The following is a 20128-nucleotide window of genomic DNA, read 5'->3' on the forward strand; positions in this document are numbered from 1 at the left end:
TAAGGAGATAGCGGCTCTTCGCCGCGAAGGACGCGTTGCGATAACCGGAGGTCTTGCGGCGCCTCCGTTGAGCTCCAGTTACGTATCTTGTCCTACACCTTGCCTTCGTACTGGGTCTATAAGGAACCTACATCGGTGTATCAGCTTATCAATAGGCGAATAACGAGAAGGGTAAATGAGATATGCCGTATGCACTTAGATGGAGGTATACCAGAAACAGCGAATGAAAAAAATGGCTCCAATCCACGCTGTGAAGGTGGTTGTATAGCAAATCTTTAAAAGACACCCGCAACAATCGACCATGCGACGTCACTTGAATTCCCACAAGTGGCTCTACAAAGAGTGAAACCTGAGGTTTTGCCCGCCGTTACGTAGAATTCGTAGGGGCGGCGTCGCGAACGCCGCAGCGTCGGCCACGGCCAGGCTAGAGCGGCGGACGCCGCCGCTGTAGCCCGGACGTGCGTCGGCTCAAAGAAAACGGCGAGGAGCGTCATTCTAAGGGTGAGACAGCGGAACCCAACCATCGTGGTGTGCTAGCTCGGGGCGACACCACCGCGCGACACAAGCGCAGACACTGAAACAATTCGGCATGTGAGCTTAGTGATTCCCATTTCTACCGGTTTAAACTAGTGAGTGCAGTAAGTTTGAGAAGAGGGAGAAAGCTGAGGGAACTCTTATAATCGCTATTTATCAGAACCAGTTGGTCCTTTCGCTGAGAGAAAGCCACAACAGTGCATGAACGCCCACCTGTACGAGGATGCGGTTCCCCGGTCACAACCGCGAGACTTTAGCCGCAGCTCAGATAGCGCGCCCCTGAGAAAAGCCTTTGTTGACTATCAGTCGTGATGTTCAAGTTCAAACTTTGGGGTTGAGTACACCCCCGTCCAACCCCGGTTGAATACATACACCCCGGCTATAGAGCACACCGTACTGAAGGGCTCCGGAATTAATTTTGATCACCTGGCGGTCTTTGGCGCGTTCCGAAATCTCTACACATGAGTACCCGTGCTAACAAAGATGTTTAATGCAGTGTATGGTACTAAATCACTGCTCCCATCATATTCCATGCTCCACACAGCCCTCATTCCTAAGGCAGATTAAGCGGAGAAACGTCGTAACGGCCAATATCATTAACATACGTCGACTACAAAATATTTATGAAAGTTCTGGCACAAATGCTTCAAACTCTCGTCCTACATACATTAGGGCCACATGCGGAATTAAGGTTCGCAATATTTTTAGAAATATCGATAAAGCAAGGTGCGTCCTCGAGTGCTGCGACGCCCTGCATACGGTGGTGGCCGGCAGAGTCCAGCAGATCGACTTGGAAAAACCGTTTAATTGTGTGTCTCACGAGATATTGCTTTGTATTTTGGGTCATACGAGCGTGGGATTCGTTATTAAAGAATGCGTCGTCCTGGCGTAACGCAATTGCACAACGCGGCTGATTCTGAGGAAAAAATTGCACCATCTTCCCGCAGGGGAACCCTGAGTAGTATGCAAAGCAGCCATGGGGTCGATTCAAGCGCCCATTAGAGTTCAGTTCGTCGTTTCCGTTAGGTTGAGGTACGTAGCTACCGTTATATTTAGTTTGGTTTCCATGGTAACTACCACAATTTTCACTTACCGGAACTACGAAATGGGAAATTGCGTTGAGCCCATGGCTGTTTCCCATACTACTCAGTGTTCCCCTACGGGAAGATGGTGTAATTTTATTAGTTGCGACGGGGCTATGTCTCTCCCTCGTCGTTGTTGCGGCGTCCACACCCCCACTGCGCATGCTCGGCTTGCTGAACGCCCGGTGGTGTCTTACCCTTTAATGGCTCTTGGAGCGACAGTGTTACCGGTGTCTTCCTGGGCCGGCCCGAGATGAGCCGAGCATGCGCAGTGGGGGTGTGGACAGCGCCACAATAAGGGAGGGACATAGCCCCGACCAGAGATGCTGGAGCGACAGTGTGGCCGGTGTCTTCCTGGGCCGGCACGAGACGAGCACGCTTCCCCTCAAAGGGCTCCTGGAGCGGCATTGTTGCCGGTGTCTTCCTGGGCCGGTGGATGGACGGACGACGGACGACGGAGCCGAGAGCAAGAGATGCTTTGCATCTAAAAGTTGGGAGCCCCAATTTAAGCGCAGCATTCGGTGCGCCAGGGCTGCCCCCTCAGCCCCTATTGTTTTGCATATACAGTAAACCCTCGTTAACTCGAACTCGCATATCTCGAAAGCTCGGTTAAGTCGAAACTTTTTTTCGCTGTGCATTAACCTCCCATAGGTGCTATGCATTTGCACCCTCTTATCTCGAAACGTTTTTCGGAGGGGACAACGGATATCTCGAAATCTTGACCGGGAGGGCAGAGGCAAAGTCCACTTCTCGCGCCCTGGAATCGATCGAAGAAGACATTGGCGCAGAATTCAGCGGCTGTGATAAGCTGTGCAATGAAGTGGGCAAGGCAACTGGCTGCGTGAGCGATACTCAAGACGGCGAGATCGTTTTTGAGGAGTATGCGCTCTAAGAGGCGGACGGGCCCGTAACCGGAATGCTGTCGGACGCCGATATCGTTGAGATGGCCGTGAACGACGCAGATGACAATGCAGACGAGGAAGAGCCTCGAGAAGTGCCTACGACGACAGAAACACGTAACGTGCTGCGCTTGCTCCGCAACAGGGTCGAATGCAGCGGTGGCGACCAACGGCTCATGCGATGTGTTGAGCCACTGGAGAACGCCTTTCTCGGACCGAACGCGAACGCGAAACAGGCGAGCATCACGCAGTTTCTTGATCCTCGGTAGTAATTTTTTTTTCCCTGCGAATTCTTGTGCCTCTACTACGGTAGCTCTCTCGTGCAGTGGAGCTTTTCCTGGCAGCACTGGCTTTTCTTTCACAGTGACCTGGGCAAACATTTTTTGGCGTTTTGCTTATCTCGAAATACCGCTTATATCGAATTTTTTTCCCGGATTTGACGGCTTTGAGTTCACGAGGGATTACTGTACATCAAAGCCCTGTTTATGAGTATAACCCGAAATAGGGCCACTGAAGGTTTCCGACTGCATGATTCAGAGAGAGAGAGAGAGAGAGAGAGAGAGAGAGAGAGAGAGAGAGAGAGAGAGAGAGACTCTTTAATGTGAGCTGGAGAGGTCAGCTCTGCTAGCGGCAGTGGTTGCTACGCCAGATGGGGATGATTACAATGCAGTGAAGTGAATGTGAGATATCGGGAAAGCAGCAATAGAGAGAAAACAAAAGTTAAATAAAAATGGCACGCAATGTAGTGCAAGGAAAAAACTCGAAATAAAGTTAAACAAAAAAAAAGAAACATTGAGCGAATGGAGCCCAGGAAGCGCAGAGCGCCTAACAAGAAAAATGAGTCAAAGCGTACACAACGACGCAAACGCGTACAGACGTAGCCATGCGCACAATGGAAGAATTACAAAGATTTGTCTAGTCCTGAATCTCGCAAAAAACGCAGAAGAATTTTTGTCCCTAAATATGAGTCATTGTTGTTGTCCCGGGGTCAGAGAAAGTGACACAACTGAAGGCTTGCTCCGCGTCGAACACGAGACAGGCAGCTCGCCGCTGTAACTCGCGCAGCGGAAAATCGCGGGCGTATACACAACAAGTGCTCGGTAGTCTCGCGCACAGCGCACGTGGGGCACAGTGGTGAATCCTCCCACCCTATTCTGAACTTGAAGCTTCGGGTGTAAGCCACGTTGAGACGCAAACGACGCAGTACACCTTAAGAATTCCGTGTGTTCCACCCGACCTAAGCAAAGTGCATGATTCAGAAGTCAAACTTTTGGCTTATGCAGAAGACGTTGCTGCTTTTCGTATGAACAAAAAGTGTTTAGTTGGTAGTTTACACGTGCAGTGTAAAACGTTTGGCACGGTGACTTGGGCAAAGTGCCTGGGATTTCGCCGGGGGAATGGTAATCATGACCGCCGTCCTTTGCTAATGTTAGCTGCGTCACCGCCCAAGTGAAATACTAGCCCTAATTTACAGTACAGTGAAGTACTAGCCCGCTGTTTACCGCGAGATAATAAACATGTTATAGAGATTGCTCAAAGGAATCCTATAACCATTTTGTTAACATTATATAGAATATTTGTATTTAGTTTCCATTAGCAATTGGCCACCGCGTTTTAATTATTGCGCCAAGTCAATAGATCTTACCGTCTCTGAATGTAGTTTCTTGTGAGTTTCTTGAGAGCTTTTTATAAAACATTTTCAATAAACTTTCTATACAATTCTTACAGAGCATATTCGGAACAGCCTGTTGCGTGTGGGTCAAGTTTGAATAAAGTTTCTGATCAGTTTTTATTAAACTTATCGCCATTTTCTATAAAGTTTTTATTGAGTTTAGTCGTAAGAACCTGTTGCTTGTGAATAAAGTTTGAATAGAATTTTTGATGAGTTTTTATTAAATTTACCTCAAGTAGCTTTCCTAAAATTGTTATTGAGTATGGTCGTAACATCCTGTTGCGTGTAAGTTAGGTTTGCGTAAAGTTTCTGGTTTTTTTTTATTAAATTCGTCTCAATATTATTTCTATAAAATTCTTTTTGTGCCCAGTCATAACAGCCCCTGGATGTGACCTAAGTTTGAATAAGGTTTCTGTTGAGCTTTTATTATTTTGTCTCAATTAGCTTTTTGCAAAGTTCCTATTGAGTATAGTCGTAATATCCTCTTGCCCGTGACTCAGGTTTTCTGGCAAGTTTTAACAGCAGGGATCTTCAGAGGCTCTCAATATCCGGTGGTCATGTCCGTCACCCCAGGCACCACCGCTCCATAGTGTCCCCAAGATGAAGAGACGGGACGATCATAGCGCGGTCTCAGTTCATGTGGCGGTGCAGGCTGAGCATTAGCATCTCACATATATGCACCGATAAACTACCAGACCTCCGTGGGTGGGCTATAGAATGGCAATACAGAATCTATTGAAACTCAGCATAATGAAGGCAATAAGATGCTCGCTGCGGCTTCGTAATAAGAAGTTTATTGCCCGTATAATGACAACAGTTCACAAATTAGGGGTTCGATCGACCCTATAGGAAGGCAATACAGAACCTGCTAAAACTCAATACACTGAAGGCAAAAAAAATGCTTGTTGCATTTTTGCAATAAAAAGTTCATCGATTTCATATTGTCCGCAATGTTTGAGATGGTAGTTTTGGTTCACTCTATAGAACCGCAATATGTAGTGTACTAAAACTCAGTCTCTTGAAGCCCATAAAATGTTGGTTGAGTTTGAGCAATAAAACGTCTGTTGACTTTCTAACGAGCACAGTGTTTAGGCGATGAGTTTTGAGTTTTTATTGACACTATAGAAACACAATAGGGGGTCTATTAAAACTCAACATCAATTTTCATGAGGGGAGCTTGGGCGTTGAACTGGAATATTACAGGGACAGTGGACCATACTGGCGTAGCCAGACACAAGCGTTCAGGGAGAAGGCCGAGAAATGGAAGGGGCAAGATTGTTAATATTTGCAAGGGCTACGGCATGTAACTTATTATTTGTGGCGAAGGTGTGGTATATTATGCAGGTACTGCATTGCTCGCGGATCAATGTCCAGAAAAATCACCGGGTATTTGCGGTGTTGGTTTGGGGATCAACTTGGGAGAGGTGCAGTGGAACAAATCTGTTTCGGAGAGTCCGAGATGGTGGCTTGGGGCTGGCACATCTGTATGTGCGGCAGCTGGTAAACCTGTTTTAAATGCAGAGCACATTTCAGTAACTCACGATGTCACCCGCGTTGACGTCCGTAGTCCACTCCATCGTTCTCTTTACTATATATAAAAAAAATACTATCCGGCGCCAGGTTTCGATCCCTCGACCCTGCGGGCGGAACGCAAGGTACATGGTGCTCTACCCACTGCGCCACAAAGCCGACACAGATTGGGACGCTACTAACGCGCCATATATCATTGACTCATTCAAATTACTGCTGACGAGCGCTCTCTTGTCAGCAGTTGCCACAAGTGCAACAACATTAACGTAACGCAAACTACTTAACGTCGTGCACCCCCGGAAATGCTCTGCATTTGATCGTGCCCCTCGCGAGGGGGATGTTTCACTGCGTCTTCCTACTGGCCAGCATACTCGTCGCCATCTGTCGGATGTTGTGCGAACCCTTTGCGGCTGATGGCGCGCGATTTGAAACGACATTTTTTTCTTTTTTGTTTTGGCGATACGTTCACGATCCCTTTTTGCGGAGTGCCATGCAAGAACGGCTGGCGCGTGCTATACCGAAATATGTTGCATCGACATGGTGCATGCAAGCGTTCATGGCTATTTTAAGGAAATAGTCAGGACGGCCCGTTTCCTATTCGCACGATTTTCAAGCGGGTACCTGCCCTCTGTGACCCGCAAAAAACTGTATAAGGAAGGACATTTGCTATGTTGTTTTCCTCGTCCCTATTTATAGATCTCATTAGAGTGCTGGGCCAGGCCAAAATGTGCTAAAGCGCGTCAAAAGATTGGGGGTTCACCCGGGAGTGAAGACGTTTTTCTTCAAAATCCACACAGGCACTTTGTCTGTTGGAACCTGGGTGCAGGATAGAGGGATTTTTGGGCCATGGGGAACGCCGTGTTCAATTTGCAAACAACCAGTAAACATGTTTTTCTGCATTGTTTGGCTGCGGTAGTACTGTGGGACGTTCTCCAGAGGACCTTTCATAAAGACGTCCCCTGAGCCCCCATAGCATACGCTTTCTAGTTGTACAAAACGAGGAGGGGGCACCCTTGGACCTTGCTATGTTGCTGGCCTTGCGTAGCACATGGCGCTCGCGCATGGTATGGCTTCACGGTGATGTGGACGCCCGCCCTGCGGGGCAATGTTTTCGTGATTCCATATCACAGTACGTATAGAAGTGCAAAAGCGCAAGGCATGCGCTCCTGAGTTGTCAAAAATAGAACCCTTGACTGGACTTGGCAAATTTTAGAGGGACAACATTGGCCCTCATGAGTTGGTGCCTTGTTGCTTGAGTTGTTCAGGTAAATAATTTTGTGTTGTGCTTCTGCATTGCGTCGAATACCGGCATCAAAAAAGAAGTCGAAACGGAGGAATCGGATAGACGCCGGCTTCATAACACCGGCGTACCAGGTTCGATTCCAGCCACGGGAAGCGCTTTTTTTTTTCTTTCCGTTCCCCCACGATCATTCATCATCATCGTCAGAGAAAGTTGGCTTTCCTGCGGGGCGCATTGGCGCTCAACCGCATCAGTGAGGACACTAAAGCCTTCCTTTAAAAGCAGCGAACGCACCCGACAGGAACCGCCGTACTTGGGCTCAGCGGCTCAGTGCCTTAGCCATTGAGCCGCCGTGACGGGTAGTCGTCAAATACCACTGCCAGTTTCAACCAAGCTTCAAAAGTACATGTCTGTCCATCCGTCCGTCGTCCGTGGTGCACGTCTGTCTGTCTGTCTGTCTGTCTGTCTGTCTGTCTGTCTGTCTGCGTGCGTGCGTGTGCACGCGCTGCGCAGATAGATTTAGCACTGTTCTAAAAACCAGAGCGGCTTCTTGGGCGAGTTGGTCATTCATCGCGCCGTGTCCCGATAATTTCGTTCGTCCTTGTTTATTTCGCGCTTACTTACACGTTAAAAACCAGCCTCCATTTGCAGCACAGTAAATTGAAGTCACGACCGCACGAGTAGTGACAATTTTTTTCGACGCAGTGTGCACCCGAACAAGGGCCGACGCGGCCAGTGTTTCTGTTTGGCGCATCCTGGTCCGCGCTAAGACTGAAATTCAAATCTGGAGTTTTTTTTTTACCACTTTGGGCATCTGTAAACAAAGCTTAGTTCGTTCCTGACAGTGTGAGAGAGCCGCCATCACGGTACTCAACTCCTTCCCTGTATAACAGCAAGTTTTTCTTTGCGCAGCTGCCTGACCCGCCGAGAAGCAGGCCATGACGTCCTACCGGTTAGCAGCTTTCCTGGCAACCGCCGTTTTTCTTATAGCCGTAGCGTCGGCCAAAGTCACAGAAAAGCCTGAAAGATTAGACTTCAACGCCACTGACGTCCGAGCATCAAATTACTTCGATAAAGTGAAGGCAGGTAAGTCCTGCCCGATGCGCCACTCTCAGAACGTCCTGCCTCCGCAGCTTGTCCAACACAGCTTTAAGCGCACGGGGCAAATGTATATTCCTGAGTCGCCGTCGTAAGTCCTCGATGTGATCCTGTTGAAGGAGATAATGAACCATTTATCTGAAAGAATTCCAACGGTCTTATAGTGTGTTTGGCCTTCAGCTTGAAACAGTGCGGAGGCTACGAAAATGGGTAAAGCCACTGCTAAAGCACCGCACTCTCATTGCAACCCCAGATGGGCAAAAGTTGAAGTATAAAGAGTGTTTACGGTCTATTGGCAGCCACTCCGTTAAACGGATGGTCCCCCGTTGTCCCTTATTTACGGGTCGGCCGAGGACTCGGTGGAGGGTTGAGCTAACAAAATTTAAGGGAAAGGGTGGACTTAGCTACTACTCTTTAACCGTGGCTGGAGGTCTTTGTGAGAGGCCTTCGTCCTGCAGTGGACACAAGCCGGGTGATGGTGATGTCGGGGGTGAAAGAAAGTGAAGAATAATGACCACGCGCATCACAGTCACCCACCGCAGGGTCTCTCAAAGAACTTCGTCCTTCCATGTGATTCCCTGATTAACTAAAACAGCTATTGTAGCCCGTGCTGTCGGCCCCTACGCCGTGAACACGAACACATACCACAAACAACAACAACATAAAATAGCAATGGCTTAGCTCGGCTAGGTTGAAATATATGTAGCGTGAGCTGAGGTTCAGCTGGTTAATATTAGCTTTCTTGGTTGTCTAGGATTAGCTTGATTATCATGCTTACTGCTGCTTCAGTGACACACACACACACGCTGCACGCATTATGTGACCCGTGTATATTTATCAAGCGGCTCCGGCGCAGCGTCACAAATCGGCCCAGAGCTAAGATGGTTCCAAGGCACACGCCGGTGTTGCTGCGACGCACGAGCAATCGGTTCCAGACCCGGCCACCCCTCCCATGATTATCAAGTGGATTGGGCCGCCACGTACGGAACAGAGGCCGGCGAAGACGCTGGGCGCGTGGGGTGTGTGAGACACGCCGGGCAGCGAGCAACGTTCTGTGCACCGTGTGATGTCACTGCTCCTCGCGATAGCGCAGCACGGCTACTCAGGAGCCACGAGAAACTGCCCAACCTCGGCCAGTGTAGCTCACGCTACAAGAAATTCATTAGGCAATGTAGTCTACCCAGCAAAACTACGCGATAATATTGCCTAATAAATCCTTCTGGCTTGACGTGTACCAGGAAGGGCATAAAGTCTAAGCAAACGTAAAAAAATCAATTTGCCGCGTCAATGACCAGGTTGTTCCAAGGTTTCCCAACTTTGATATGCGGAAGCAATAACTGAAGTTAGCATCTGGTGTACAGAACTTATGATTTCGATATTTGAAATGAAGGTAATGCATCCAGTGAAGAGTGGTATATAGAGTGCAATAAACGCTGTACCTCGAAGCTACGAACAAGATCCCGGTGATCTTGTGTCAACAGTAACAAAAATCTCAACTGTCGAGGGCATTCCACGTTTGTTAGGCACTAAGTGCAACTTTCTTCGCGTTTGCTTCACGTTTACACTTTCCTAAGCACCAAACTTCGGCAGTACACGACATGGCGTTTGACTCCACCATAAATGCATTTTACTACCGCCACGAGCAAGCGACAGTTCCGGCTAAATTCTCCAGCTCAACAAAGTTTAAACACAAAAAACCCGCGATTCCAGCAAATGCCATTTGCTTTTCTAAATCAAAATTTCCTCGAAGCCATACATTTCGTGCATATTTGCGCTTCAGATATCTCAGCAAGAGAACAGCAGGCCTGGACTTCGGCTTACTTGTAATATTACTCTTGCATATGTCAGTTGAACGCGCTTGAGAAGATATTCGTGTCTTAGGCGTATGAACACTAAACTAAAAGCACTGGGAAAAATAGTACCTGGCGCTTCCAAGGATGTTTATGACCGCAAGGAGCACATGAAGGTATCGGGATGCGGGCTGTAAGCGCGCGTCAAGTAGGCTGATGCTCTCATGGCCACGCGCATGCGCTGACTTACGTCACGCCATTCCTCCACCCATTTGCAGCCGGTTTATATTTCACCCGAATTTAGCGTCTACAAGCAGCATGGATGGAAACCTAGATAAAAACTGTCGCAAATGTATTGTTTTGGCTGTATCCAGGCGCAGGCGCCATCATTATCAAAGGACTCGCCAAGGGTGTCATTGTTGCCATTGTCGCCGGCGTGATCGGAGCCCTCACATTCATCATCAGCTGCTGCGTCTATTGCTGCAAAGCGTGCGCACAGAAAGAGGTGGGTGACGCATTCTTAATGGTGCACTGTGACATCGGCTAGTGACAGCAAAGGTCTCTCTACAAGCCAATAGTAGCGCGGTTCCTACGTCAAACGTCCAAGAGAGAGGATCCGTTATGCCCAAAACCCCCGGTCTTCTTTTTTTTTTGCGTGCCTACGTCACAAAAAGCTCCTCCCCTCCTCCTCACTTTGTCCACCTGTTAGCCCTTCAGACTGCTTCACTTCCGCCACCTGTTCGTCTCCGGGCTTTACATTTGATACAGGATGGCGCATATTGCCCTCGAAAAAAAGGTCCTCCCAACAATAGACTTGTATTCAGAAGCGAGGCTGACTAAAAGGAGGTCGGTGTAAGCGTTGTCTTTGCAAGCTGGCTTTCTCACATTCTGTGTTACACAATGAAGCCCACTTATAAAGAGAAAATAGCCCGAAATTGGCGGGAAGGCGTCGGAAGGAGACAAGCGACGACGATCGGGCTGCGGCAACAAGTGCAAGGGCGATCCCCGTCGGTACCCCGAATACCGCGAGGCTGAAAACGCAAGACGTCGGCGTAGCTATACAATCACACCGACCACTTCACCAGTGCGACGACGCGCTCTGAGCGAGAGTTTGCGGTTAACCAGTAACCCACACACTGCTCCGCTGCTTGCACAGAATTTTCTAGCTTGTATTTAAAAGTGTGTTTAAAAGTGAGACTTCTAAAGGGATCCTGCAACCAATTAAAAGGACTCTTAAAGCATATTCTTGAGGTAGCGATGGGACTCATATTTTTGTTTTGCGAAAAGGGAGGAGCCCTGAGGTGTCTAACCGTTATTAAACGCGACGATTGGCACTGCTTTCGTCGAAACCGGCAGAGAAAGCACACATTCATCCCAAACTTCATTAAATAAGTGATACAACTGTTTCCTAAATGAAGCGATGAGGACAAAATACTGGTTTGGTTCACAAAAGAAACAATTAGGACATAGAAGAAAAGACATTAAGCAATGGCGACTCCCCGGTGTCTTTCTGGCAATCTTGTTCATGCGTGTCGAACCCACCGCCAAGAAATAAGAGAGGGCGGTTGGAGTGAGATTCGTTTACTACCGTTTAATTGTATCATTTCAATACTGACGAGCATGATATAACAGCGCAGGGAACGAGACGACGAGCAGAAAGAGGCGGGACTTATATCACGATTACAAACCAACTGGCCCAAATTTCCCTTTGCTACTGTCGAGCTGTTGCAATACTGATAAATGTTTTTAGTGCCAACCTCGATTGCGTCCCGGCTCCCCACATGACGTCACTCTAGCTCGAAATTTGAGTTTTTAAAGCGAAAGCTCCGTTAGTTGGGCCGATGGCACCTTTTAAAAGAACGGATGCATTTCACCATTGATCAGTTGGTCGACCGAAAGGAAGGAAGGAAGAATGTAGAAGAAAGGCAGGAAAGTTAACCTTGCTGGAGCCTAGTTTGCTATCCTGCACGTGGGAAAGGGGAAATGGGCAAAAAAGAGAGAGGAAAAAAAGAGGAAAAGTTGGACCAGACACGTATGCCCAGCACTGAGGCACTGACAGTGATTGACACTGGAGGCTCTCACTCTATAGCCTAGTGTTCAAGTTCGTCGCCCGTAGGAAACGTAATAGTTCCTTAGTCGCCTTCTGAGCGGATGACTGAGAAGGCCAGTGGCACAGAATCTTCTTCTCCGAAAATGGCCGCCGAGAGTCAAGGTTCCTCAGCGCTGACGACAGCTACTTTCTTTCAGCCGAGTAGGGTGGGCGCTCGCATAAAACGTGGCGTATCGTCTCCGATGTGCCGCACGTTTCGCACTCCGCACTTGCTGCCATTCCTATTAAGTACGAGTAAGCATTTGTGAATGCACCCCCAGCCAGAGACGGCAAAGAAGAGTTGCGTCAGACCGTGGGAGGCCTAGTGGACCGAAAAGCTCTAAAAATGTCTATGGACACACGGCGCGTGCTTCAAAACGGGGCTACAATTGTGTCAAAGCGGTTACCTGAAAATCGAGAAAAAGTGACGGTTCTAGGTGAGACAATACACGCATCGATCGTGAAGAAGGTGTCTTCATCTCATAAACCACGTGTTGGCATACATTTAGATTGTTCGCAGACGCGTTCACTTAGTGCGCGAGAATTTGTCGCATGAGTTCGTTCTTCGTTTGCGATTTGGGGCTTTGAAGGTTTGACGATCGATTGGACAAACTTTTAGCGATGGTTTGAAGCCCTTGTAGCGAACGTTTTGACGCAGTTTTAATGTCAAACAGCTGTCGCCCTTCCCTCAACTTGCTTTGTGAAGGGATGGTGTAGTTTTTTTTTTTTCGAACTCTCTGGCGTTATTTTTTTTTATTATTGAAGCAAGGTCTCCCGTAACTCTAATACAGCTGAGCGCGCCACAAAAGCCTAGTTCACTCAAATTGAACCACGTTGTCTTTCGTCATCATGGCGCCTGTATGAGCACGTTTCAGGAAGCGCACGCTAGGCCCCAATTCTAATGTACCGTCAAGAGAAAAGGTTTAAGAACCACGGACGCAGCAATTTCTGGTTATTTCTCTATCGCACGGCCTCCAGGGGTATTTTTGCAATACTTTAGTAATTGTACGTCTCATCTGCATGCCGCAGTTCACTCTAAACTTTTTTTCCACCCATATACTCCCTAGAGGTTCTTTTTCGCCTGTCCTCTAGTGATCCTCCTTGTAGGAGTTTTTTTACTACATGGAACAGGGAGGTTTTGTTTACCTCCTCAAAACAGGGTGTTTTTAGGTGATAGAAAGGAGGTAGTTAGGGAGTGTTAAGAAATATTAGGGAGAATTTAAGGAGATCAAAATGGAGTATTCTTTACTTCCTCAAGGCGTTTTTAAGTGATGTTTATGGACTTTTTAGGCGGTTGAATAGGAGCCTATTATGGCTCCCTTGGGAAGTACTTATGTTATTTTAGGGGCGTTTTGAGGAGGTTCAAGGGAAGCATTTACTTCTTTTGCATGGAGTTTTACGTTTTGTAGGCCTCGCGAGGGGAGTTTTTAGGAGGTTCAAGGGAAGCATATATTTCTTTTGAATGGAGTTTTGCAAAGTTGGGGCGGTTTTGTAGGCCTTCCGAAAGGAGTTTTTTCAAGGCCACAAGGGAGAGTTTCTAGTTCCCTGCGGGAGTACTGATTTCACACGGTTTTGCTCGGTTTCAGGTTTATTTCAAACGAACTTTCGCATACAAGTTTACATGGTACATGGTGTACACAAGGAGGCTCCGAAATAAAAACTTAGGGCGACCTCCTATAAGAAAGCAAAAATGGTAAATTGCTAAAAACACGCCAGTTAGGAATGGAAGACAGCAATAGAATGCTAGTTGAACAAACCGTAGAATTAATATTACTACAAGAACTGGAAATACGCGAAAAACAAAGATAGGCGCAAACACAACCACATGGTAAGTGAAATCATTATATAATAATAGCGGATCGAGAACGCGTCAGTACTTATCAGAACTTATCAGAACGCATCAGCACTCAGTACACAAAGTGAAAAAAATGCTTGCAGTGGTTTACAACAACGGTACGGTACGGTACGACAACTTTATTGATAGTGCCTGCAGACGGCTTGTCGCCCTGGTCTTGTTAGGGTACTTCGCCGCGACGCAGCCTTGACGTCGTCTCGGTTGGTGTCGCTTCTACTTTGGCCGCGGCCCCGCTACTTCCTCGGGTCGACCACGCCTGCCCCTGGTCTGGAGCGGCAGTCTTCCCTCGGGTTCGCTGGGTCGCTGCCTTTCGAGTGCGGCCGAGACCTGCTGGACGGCCTGGATCTGGATCTCCCTGTCGTAGCTCCTCGTCGCTGCTTCTAGCAGCGGCGGGATCGTCTTCCTCGTTGCCGCTTCGTGTGGATTTTTGCTGCCGTCCGTTGGTGGTGAAATGAGCGATCTGTGTGCTAGTTGAACAAACTGTAGAAACAATATTACTACAAGAACTGGAAATACGCGAAAAACATATAGGCACAAACACAACGGCATGGTAAGTGACATCATTATATAATACTAGAGGATTGAGAACGCGTGAGTACTTATCAGTACGCATCAGTACTCAGTACACAAAGTGAAAAAAATGGTTGCAGTGGTTTACAACAACAAACAATTTTTTCAATTGGTGGTGAAATGAGCGAGAGCTGTGTAACGATTTGATATTGAAAGGTAACGAGCATTTTGTAGATGGTAAAGGCACAAGAGATAAATGATGTAGGAGACAGACAGCAATGAGATGGCTATGGATAAATGAGTAATATAAAGAACGAGAAATATGCTGCGGAAAATACCAGTGCGTTTTGATAAAGACACAAATGCGCCAAGAAAAGTGACCCAGTCTGAGGGGTTAATTGCAAGGATATAGAACAGAATGGGTGGTATCGCGACAGCTTCTTCAGAGTGAGAAGAAAAAGCCATGTAATTCGTGTTTTTCCGATAATTTTGAGTTGATTCATTTGGCACCAGTTGCCAACATTATTTAGATAATTGTTTCAAGTTATATTAGTTGGTTAATATTATTGCTTCACTAAAAGATAGCTGTATTATCAGCATACAGAAGGGCCCATCAAATATCCCCTGTTCAGTAAAAAAAAAAACGTCAGAAACATAATACGAAATTCTTTAAACTACTATCCAATGATTACAGGATTGAAAACAAATAAAATATTGGTGAGGGATATTGATGCGATAAAAGTTAATTAGTTCTAAATCCTTCACACGTGGTTTGGTGCTGGCAAGGTCCAAAAAGGCATGTTCCACAAACGTTAGAGCTCTGTGTGCCTTCTTGGGATATTGAATGTTGAAAACCCAGAACGATGCAAACAGACTACACAGTCCTCCCAGTAAAGATGATGCAGTCAAGACACTCTGGCCATCGATGCGGCGGCTAATTTCCCCGTTCGCGGAATGCAGGCAGGGAGTCAAAGGAACATCTACCTGAAAAAGCAAAAAAGAAAAAAAAATGCCCCACATGTAAAATTCAAAACAGACACTATGGTTAAATGAACTTAATAATTCGGTACAGTAATAAAATTGTTATGCCAGGTTCCCTGCGAATTTCAGTACTTAAATTAGGAATGCAAAGGCTTCATAAAACCAAGTGCCAGTACATTAACCGTCGTGGCTTTTGCAGCAATAAAAAAGATATTACTTCCGCACAATATACTCGAGCACAACTTTAAATGACAGTGAAGTTAAAATGCAAGTCTCTCTAGGTTGATAGATTAGCTCACGGAGAACACTATTATACCCCTCTTACACCTGGCATTTTTTTAAAAATAAGGTTGAAACTAGCAAAAACACGTTTTCACCGGAAGGGCTTAAGTGGCCTGACGCGCACAACTTCTTTCTTGGCTGCCGCTGGATGGTGCTACTCGTCCATACTTGGGGTGGCAGTACTGCTTTCCAAGGGAGCATGTGAGCTACGCATGAGAAAATCGTTCGACGCCAAAACTTGCGAGGCCTCAAAAGGCCAATGTTTTTCTTCAGTGAAGCGTAAATACTGATCACAGGTCCAATGGAGAAACATTTTGCTTAGTGGTCTCGAACGGCAAATGACAGGGGAGTTTGGGGAAGCATGAGCGATTTGACCGGAACTGACCAAACTGCTTGGTACGTGGTAATGTCGTATTCAGTTGCTTGTATACTGCTATTAATAACCGCTGCTTCACTTGCTTCCGGTTTATCCTGATGCAAACAGCGACTGCAGTCGTGTTTGCGTCACGTTTGATGAGCAGTTGAACAGCGATTTCTCAGCACTTAAGGCATCTTGGCACTAAATCAATGCTGAAATGGCTATGCGGAGGTCCGACTTCCGTTTGAAATCAACTTGCTGGTTGTCTTCAATGACCCTTTAACAACAAGTTACCCTTATGCCTCATCACTGCAACCGATTGTTCCTCCGTGTGGCGCAAAGTGTGTTACTGTGAGTATTTTCAACGTGAAACGAACCGTTTCTGTGGTTTGTAGGACTGATTCTGCTATTAATTACTGCAGTGACAACAAGCTATGAAAGAAAATCCCGCCATCTCCACGAAGTGAATGATGATGAGAGGGGCGAATCTAAAATGCTTATCAGCAGACAATGTGACGCATTAAGTGCAAGCTGCTTTTATAGTGTGTGCATTGACATTAGGATATGGCCCCCTGGCAGAATGATGCGCTGCGCGAGATTTTGCCGTACCTAAAGGACAGGCAACTCATTTTTACGGAGTATAGGATCTGTAAAAGGGTTGCGAGTTGGGCGAGTTGGTAATTATGCATTGCGAAAAATAAAGTGCGCGCAAATTAACGAGGACAAGAACACATGAAGACGGCACAAGCGCACACTCGCAACTAGTTTATTATTGCACAATTCAAAGCTTTATATGCCCAAGCGCCCAATTGCAGCGCCCCCAATGCGTCACAGTTCTCGGCGCACTCAGCCGAAAATACTAAAAAAACCGTAACAACAAAACCACAAAACGAACTTTGAGGCGCACGAAAGGCGAAAAATGAGCAAAGATAACCGCATCATACATGGATTAAGACCCCCCTCCCACCCCCAACACGCATTCCCAGAAGAAGCACCGAAATAGCGCTCAATGTGCGTCTAAATATGCGACTTCTCGATTAAGCAGGGCGATAGAGGGACGACTGATACATTCGGAACCAGCTTTTCTGATGTGGCTGGCTTCTACAATTTTTCGCGTTTGCTGGTTCTTATGTCGCAAAAGGATGGCTGTGCGCTCAAACACAGGGACGCAATCAGGTCTGCATGCGCGGCAATGAGAAGATAAGTGGCTCAGGCCACGTTGAAAAATGAAAAAAAAAATATGCGATACTTTTAGACGTCGTACGCTCGAGTTTGTGACAACGTACCCGTGTGCGGCTCTGTCCTGAAGTTCGGAGAAATGCAGGCGGGTTGTGTTATATTTCTCGTCTTGCATTACGCTTTCTTTTATATATTAGCGCCCTCTTTCCCGATCTCTCTACCTTCCTTCCCGCTTCCGTCTGACTGCGCTGATTTTCGCCAGCACGAAGTAACCGTCACGTTGCTTTGAAACGACGCCGCGCGCGACAAACGATTTTACCTCGAATGCCCTGTTACAAACCCGCCTACAAAAGAATGCGAACGCATACCCCAAAACCCACAAACAAGTAAAATAATACGAGTGTGCGCTTTTTTCTTTGCCCGTGCGTGTACGAGCTGTGAGCGGCACGGGTACCCGGGTACTTCGCTGTTAACCCTATCCAAACGTTTGACAAACGCATCGACTGATGAAAGACCACTTACCAGCGAGCTGTCCACACCTGTCGCCGTATCCAAATGCTGTTTGCGGCCGTTCCTCGTGTGACAGGGGCACATGAAAATCTTTCCACCAAATGGCACTACTAGTCCTTCACAAATAAGAAAAAACGACGGCCCAAGGCGAGGCTTGAAGCTCCGGCCGCGCCGAGTCACCGGCCGCGCTGCGTTGATAGCACAGATAGGGTCCCTAGTATTTCTAGGGACCATAGCACAGAGGTTGTTTACATCCGGGCAGCCAGTCGTGCCGCCAGGGCAAGTTGAGTCGCTGCAGTCGGGTGCGTTGGCGCGCTGGCACGAGAATTTAAATCCGCAAGCAAGCGAAGCAGATGAACATTGCAATTGTTTGCAACGGCGAGAACTGCCTCTTCGTTAGCAGCAGAGTTTGACAATACCTATCGCCAAAATAAACAGATTGAGACAACACGGCCGCGCTCTCTGCCTGTGATCGCGCTGGTTGAAGCATCTATACGGGTATACGTACGGTATTGGTTTTGTAGCTGCGTGCAACCGTCGCGTCCTGCTTACTCGTTCTAATTAGCATTAGGCCACGGTTAAAGTGCTGGTGCACGGAGACAACAGAAGACTAACATGGCGACCGCCCGCTTGAGATGATTACCTCAGATAGGGCGTTTATTGTGGACGTGGTAGTATACAAGGAACCGAACGCCATCTCACAAATGGTGTTAAGTCGTTCTAAATCCTCCCTTTTGCTACCCGGATGGGCAACGGTACTACCATGGAGGTTCGTCCACTTCTTTAGATCATGCCTAGGGAGTACATTTTTTGCTATAGGTACTTTTCAGGGCACATTACTTGATTAAAACTCCATTTCCGGCTAGTTTGCGTTTACAGTGGGGCTACTACCGGAGGAGAAATAATCTGAACCTGCCCTTTTCATGGTCCGTAAAATTTTTCTCACGGCTGCACGTCCCCAAAGGAAACGCAGGAGACGCAGACGGTGGTCTACACGGGCGCACCCGAGCAGCAGCAGTACCCGGTAGGACTGCAGCAGTGGCCACCGGCGGGGCACTCTACGCATCCGCCCCAGGCCTCCGCGCCACCCTACTCACCACCCTACGCGCCACCCTACGCTCCGCCCTACGCTCAGCCCTACCCACCACCCTACCCGACCAACCAGGGGCCGCCTGTGAACCAAAGGTACTAGCAGCGCAGCAAGCTTTACAGTGATGCTGCGAGAACGCACGAGGACGGAGGCAATCATGTTATAATGCTTGGACAATTTTCTACCCATGGCACATCCACTAAGTTGTACCATACTTCTCTTTCTTCGCATCGGTTTGCACACACAACATGGACGACGTCAGACCTGCACCAAGGAATAAATAATTCCATACTATACGTGGCCGCGTGCTTGTTCTCCCACACACCGCAAATGTTCTCAATAAACGTTTTATCTCTGTCTCTTTTCTTACCACATCCCCTGCGCGAAGAAATAAATAATAACATATTATACATGGCTGCCTGTTTTTTTCCTTACAACATACCTCTCTTACAAGAGCTGAAGCAACCATTCCCCACAAGCTACAGACAAATTCTTACCCCCAACGGCCCTTTATAAACACGCCATGTACCCTATCTAATACACGGAAACCTGTACATTCTGCTCCCATACCGTGCTCCACATGGTAAGGCAATGCCGCCAAACCTCGCACGGCAACCTTTATTTCTACCCCAGTTACGAGTAGTGGACAGCCCGGCCGACTAGCTAGAACCCTCTCACCGGCTAAACCTGGTGACAAGGGCCCGCACTGCAATTGAGGCACTAGATTCCTCACCAGTGGTCTCTGAAGTCGCACAGTAGTGCACCGGGCAGGAAATGAGCCGAAAGAACGCCACATTTCCAAACGACATGACTCGGTGCGCTCGACGACCGGGATTGTGCACGTTGCGGTATTCATAATGGCACAATACACATCAACTTTAAAAGAATAGGACTTCCCTAGGCTTGCTGAGTAGCGAAAAAAAAAAAAGGCTTTCGACGAGACCAGCATTTCTCCTCCGTCCAGTTTCGCGGACTAGGTACTGCGAAAGGCAAGCACCCATAATAGCTATCCGCCGAGAAAATGTTCGTGAAATTATCTGGCATTTGTGACTTCTTATGATTCGCACGAGTTCCTTTCCTTGAATGGGAGGCTTAGCGCAAAAAAGACGAGAACGGTGGCAAACGTGACGTTTGCCACCGTCATCTTCTTTTTTGCGCTAAGCCTCGCATTCAGTATGTACCAACTAGACCAACAGCACGTTCTCTTAAACTTCCTTTCCTTCCTGTCCCCTTTCCCTTTTCCTTCCCAGCCCATCTTTCCCCATACCCTCCGACACCAAAATGTGCCAACGCACGGCATAATGTCAGACCCCAAATAAATGAATTTTGCACCGTTACCACCACCCAACTATACGAAAACTCCCACACAGCAGGTGTTGCCACGATCTGACATTATTGGTTTTTCTGTTTACGTTTATGAAATAAATAA

General features: G+C 47.5%; 1 protein-coding gene across 2 annotated transcripts in view; it reads left to right on the forward strand.

The window, feature by feature from the left end:
- LOC144137721 (uncharacterized) overlaps positions 1 to 19109 on the forward strand; it is a 34336-nt gene extending 15227 nt beyond the window's left edge. Inside the window, exons 1-4 of one of the 2 annotated variants that reach the window (XM_077669659.1) lie at positions 1861 to 2780; positions 7870 to 8043; positions 10220 to 10350; positions 18574 to 19109. In XM_077669659.1, coding sequence (XP_077525785.1) covers positions 7896 to 8043; positions 10220 to 10350; positions 18574 to 18801 — 507 coding nt within the window. In that variant the 5' untranslated portion in view covers positions 1861 to 2780; positions 7870 to 7895 and the 3' untranslated portion in view covers positions 18802 to 19109. Of the gene's footprint in view, positions 1 to 1860; positions 2781 to 7869; positions 8044 to 10219; positions 10351 to 18573 lie in introns of those variants that run through there. The other variant, XM_077669660.1, reaches the window with a different exon arrangement.
- The last annotated feature ends 1019 nt before the right edge of the window (positions 19110 to 20128 follow it).

This window comes from Haemaphysalis longicornis, unplaced genomic scaffold (assembly GCF_048455015.1).
Source record: "Haemaphysalis longicornis isolate Haplotype H1 unplaced genomic scaffold, Haemaphysalis longicornis Haplotype H1 scaffold_489, whole genome shotgun sequence".
Lineage (NCBI taxonomy): Eukaryota > Metazoa > Arthropoda > Arachnida > Ixodida > Ixodidae > Haemaphysalis > Haemaphysalis longicornis.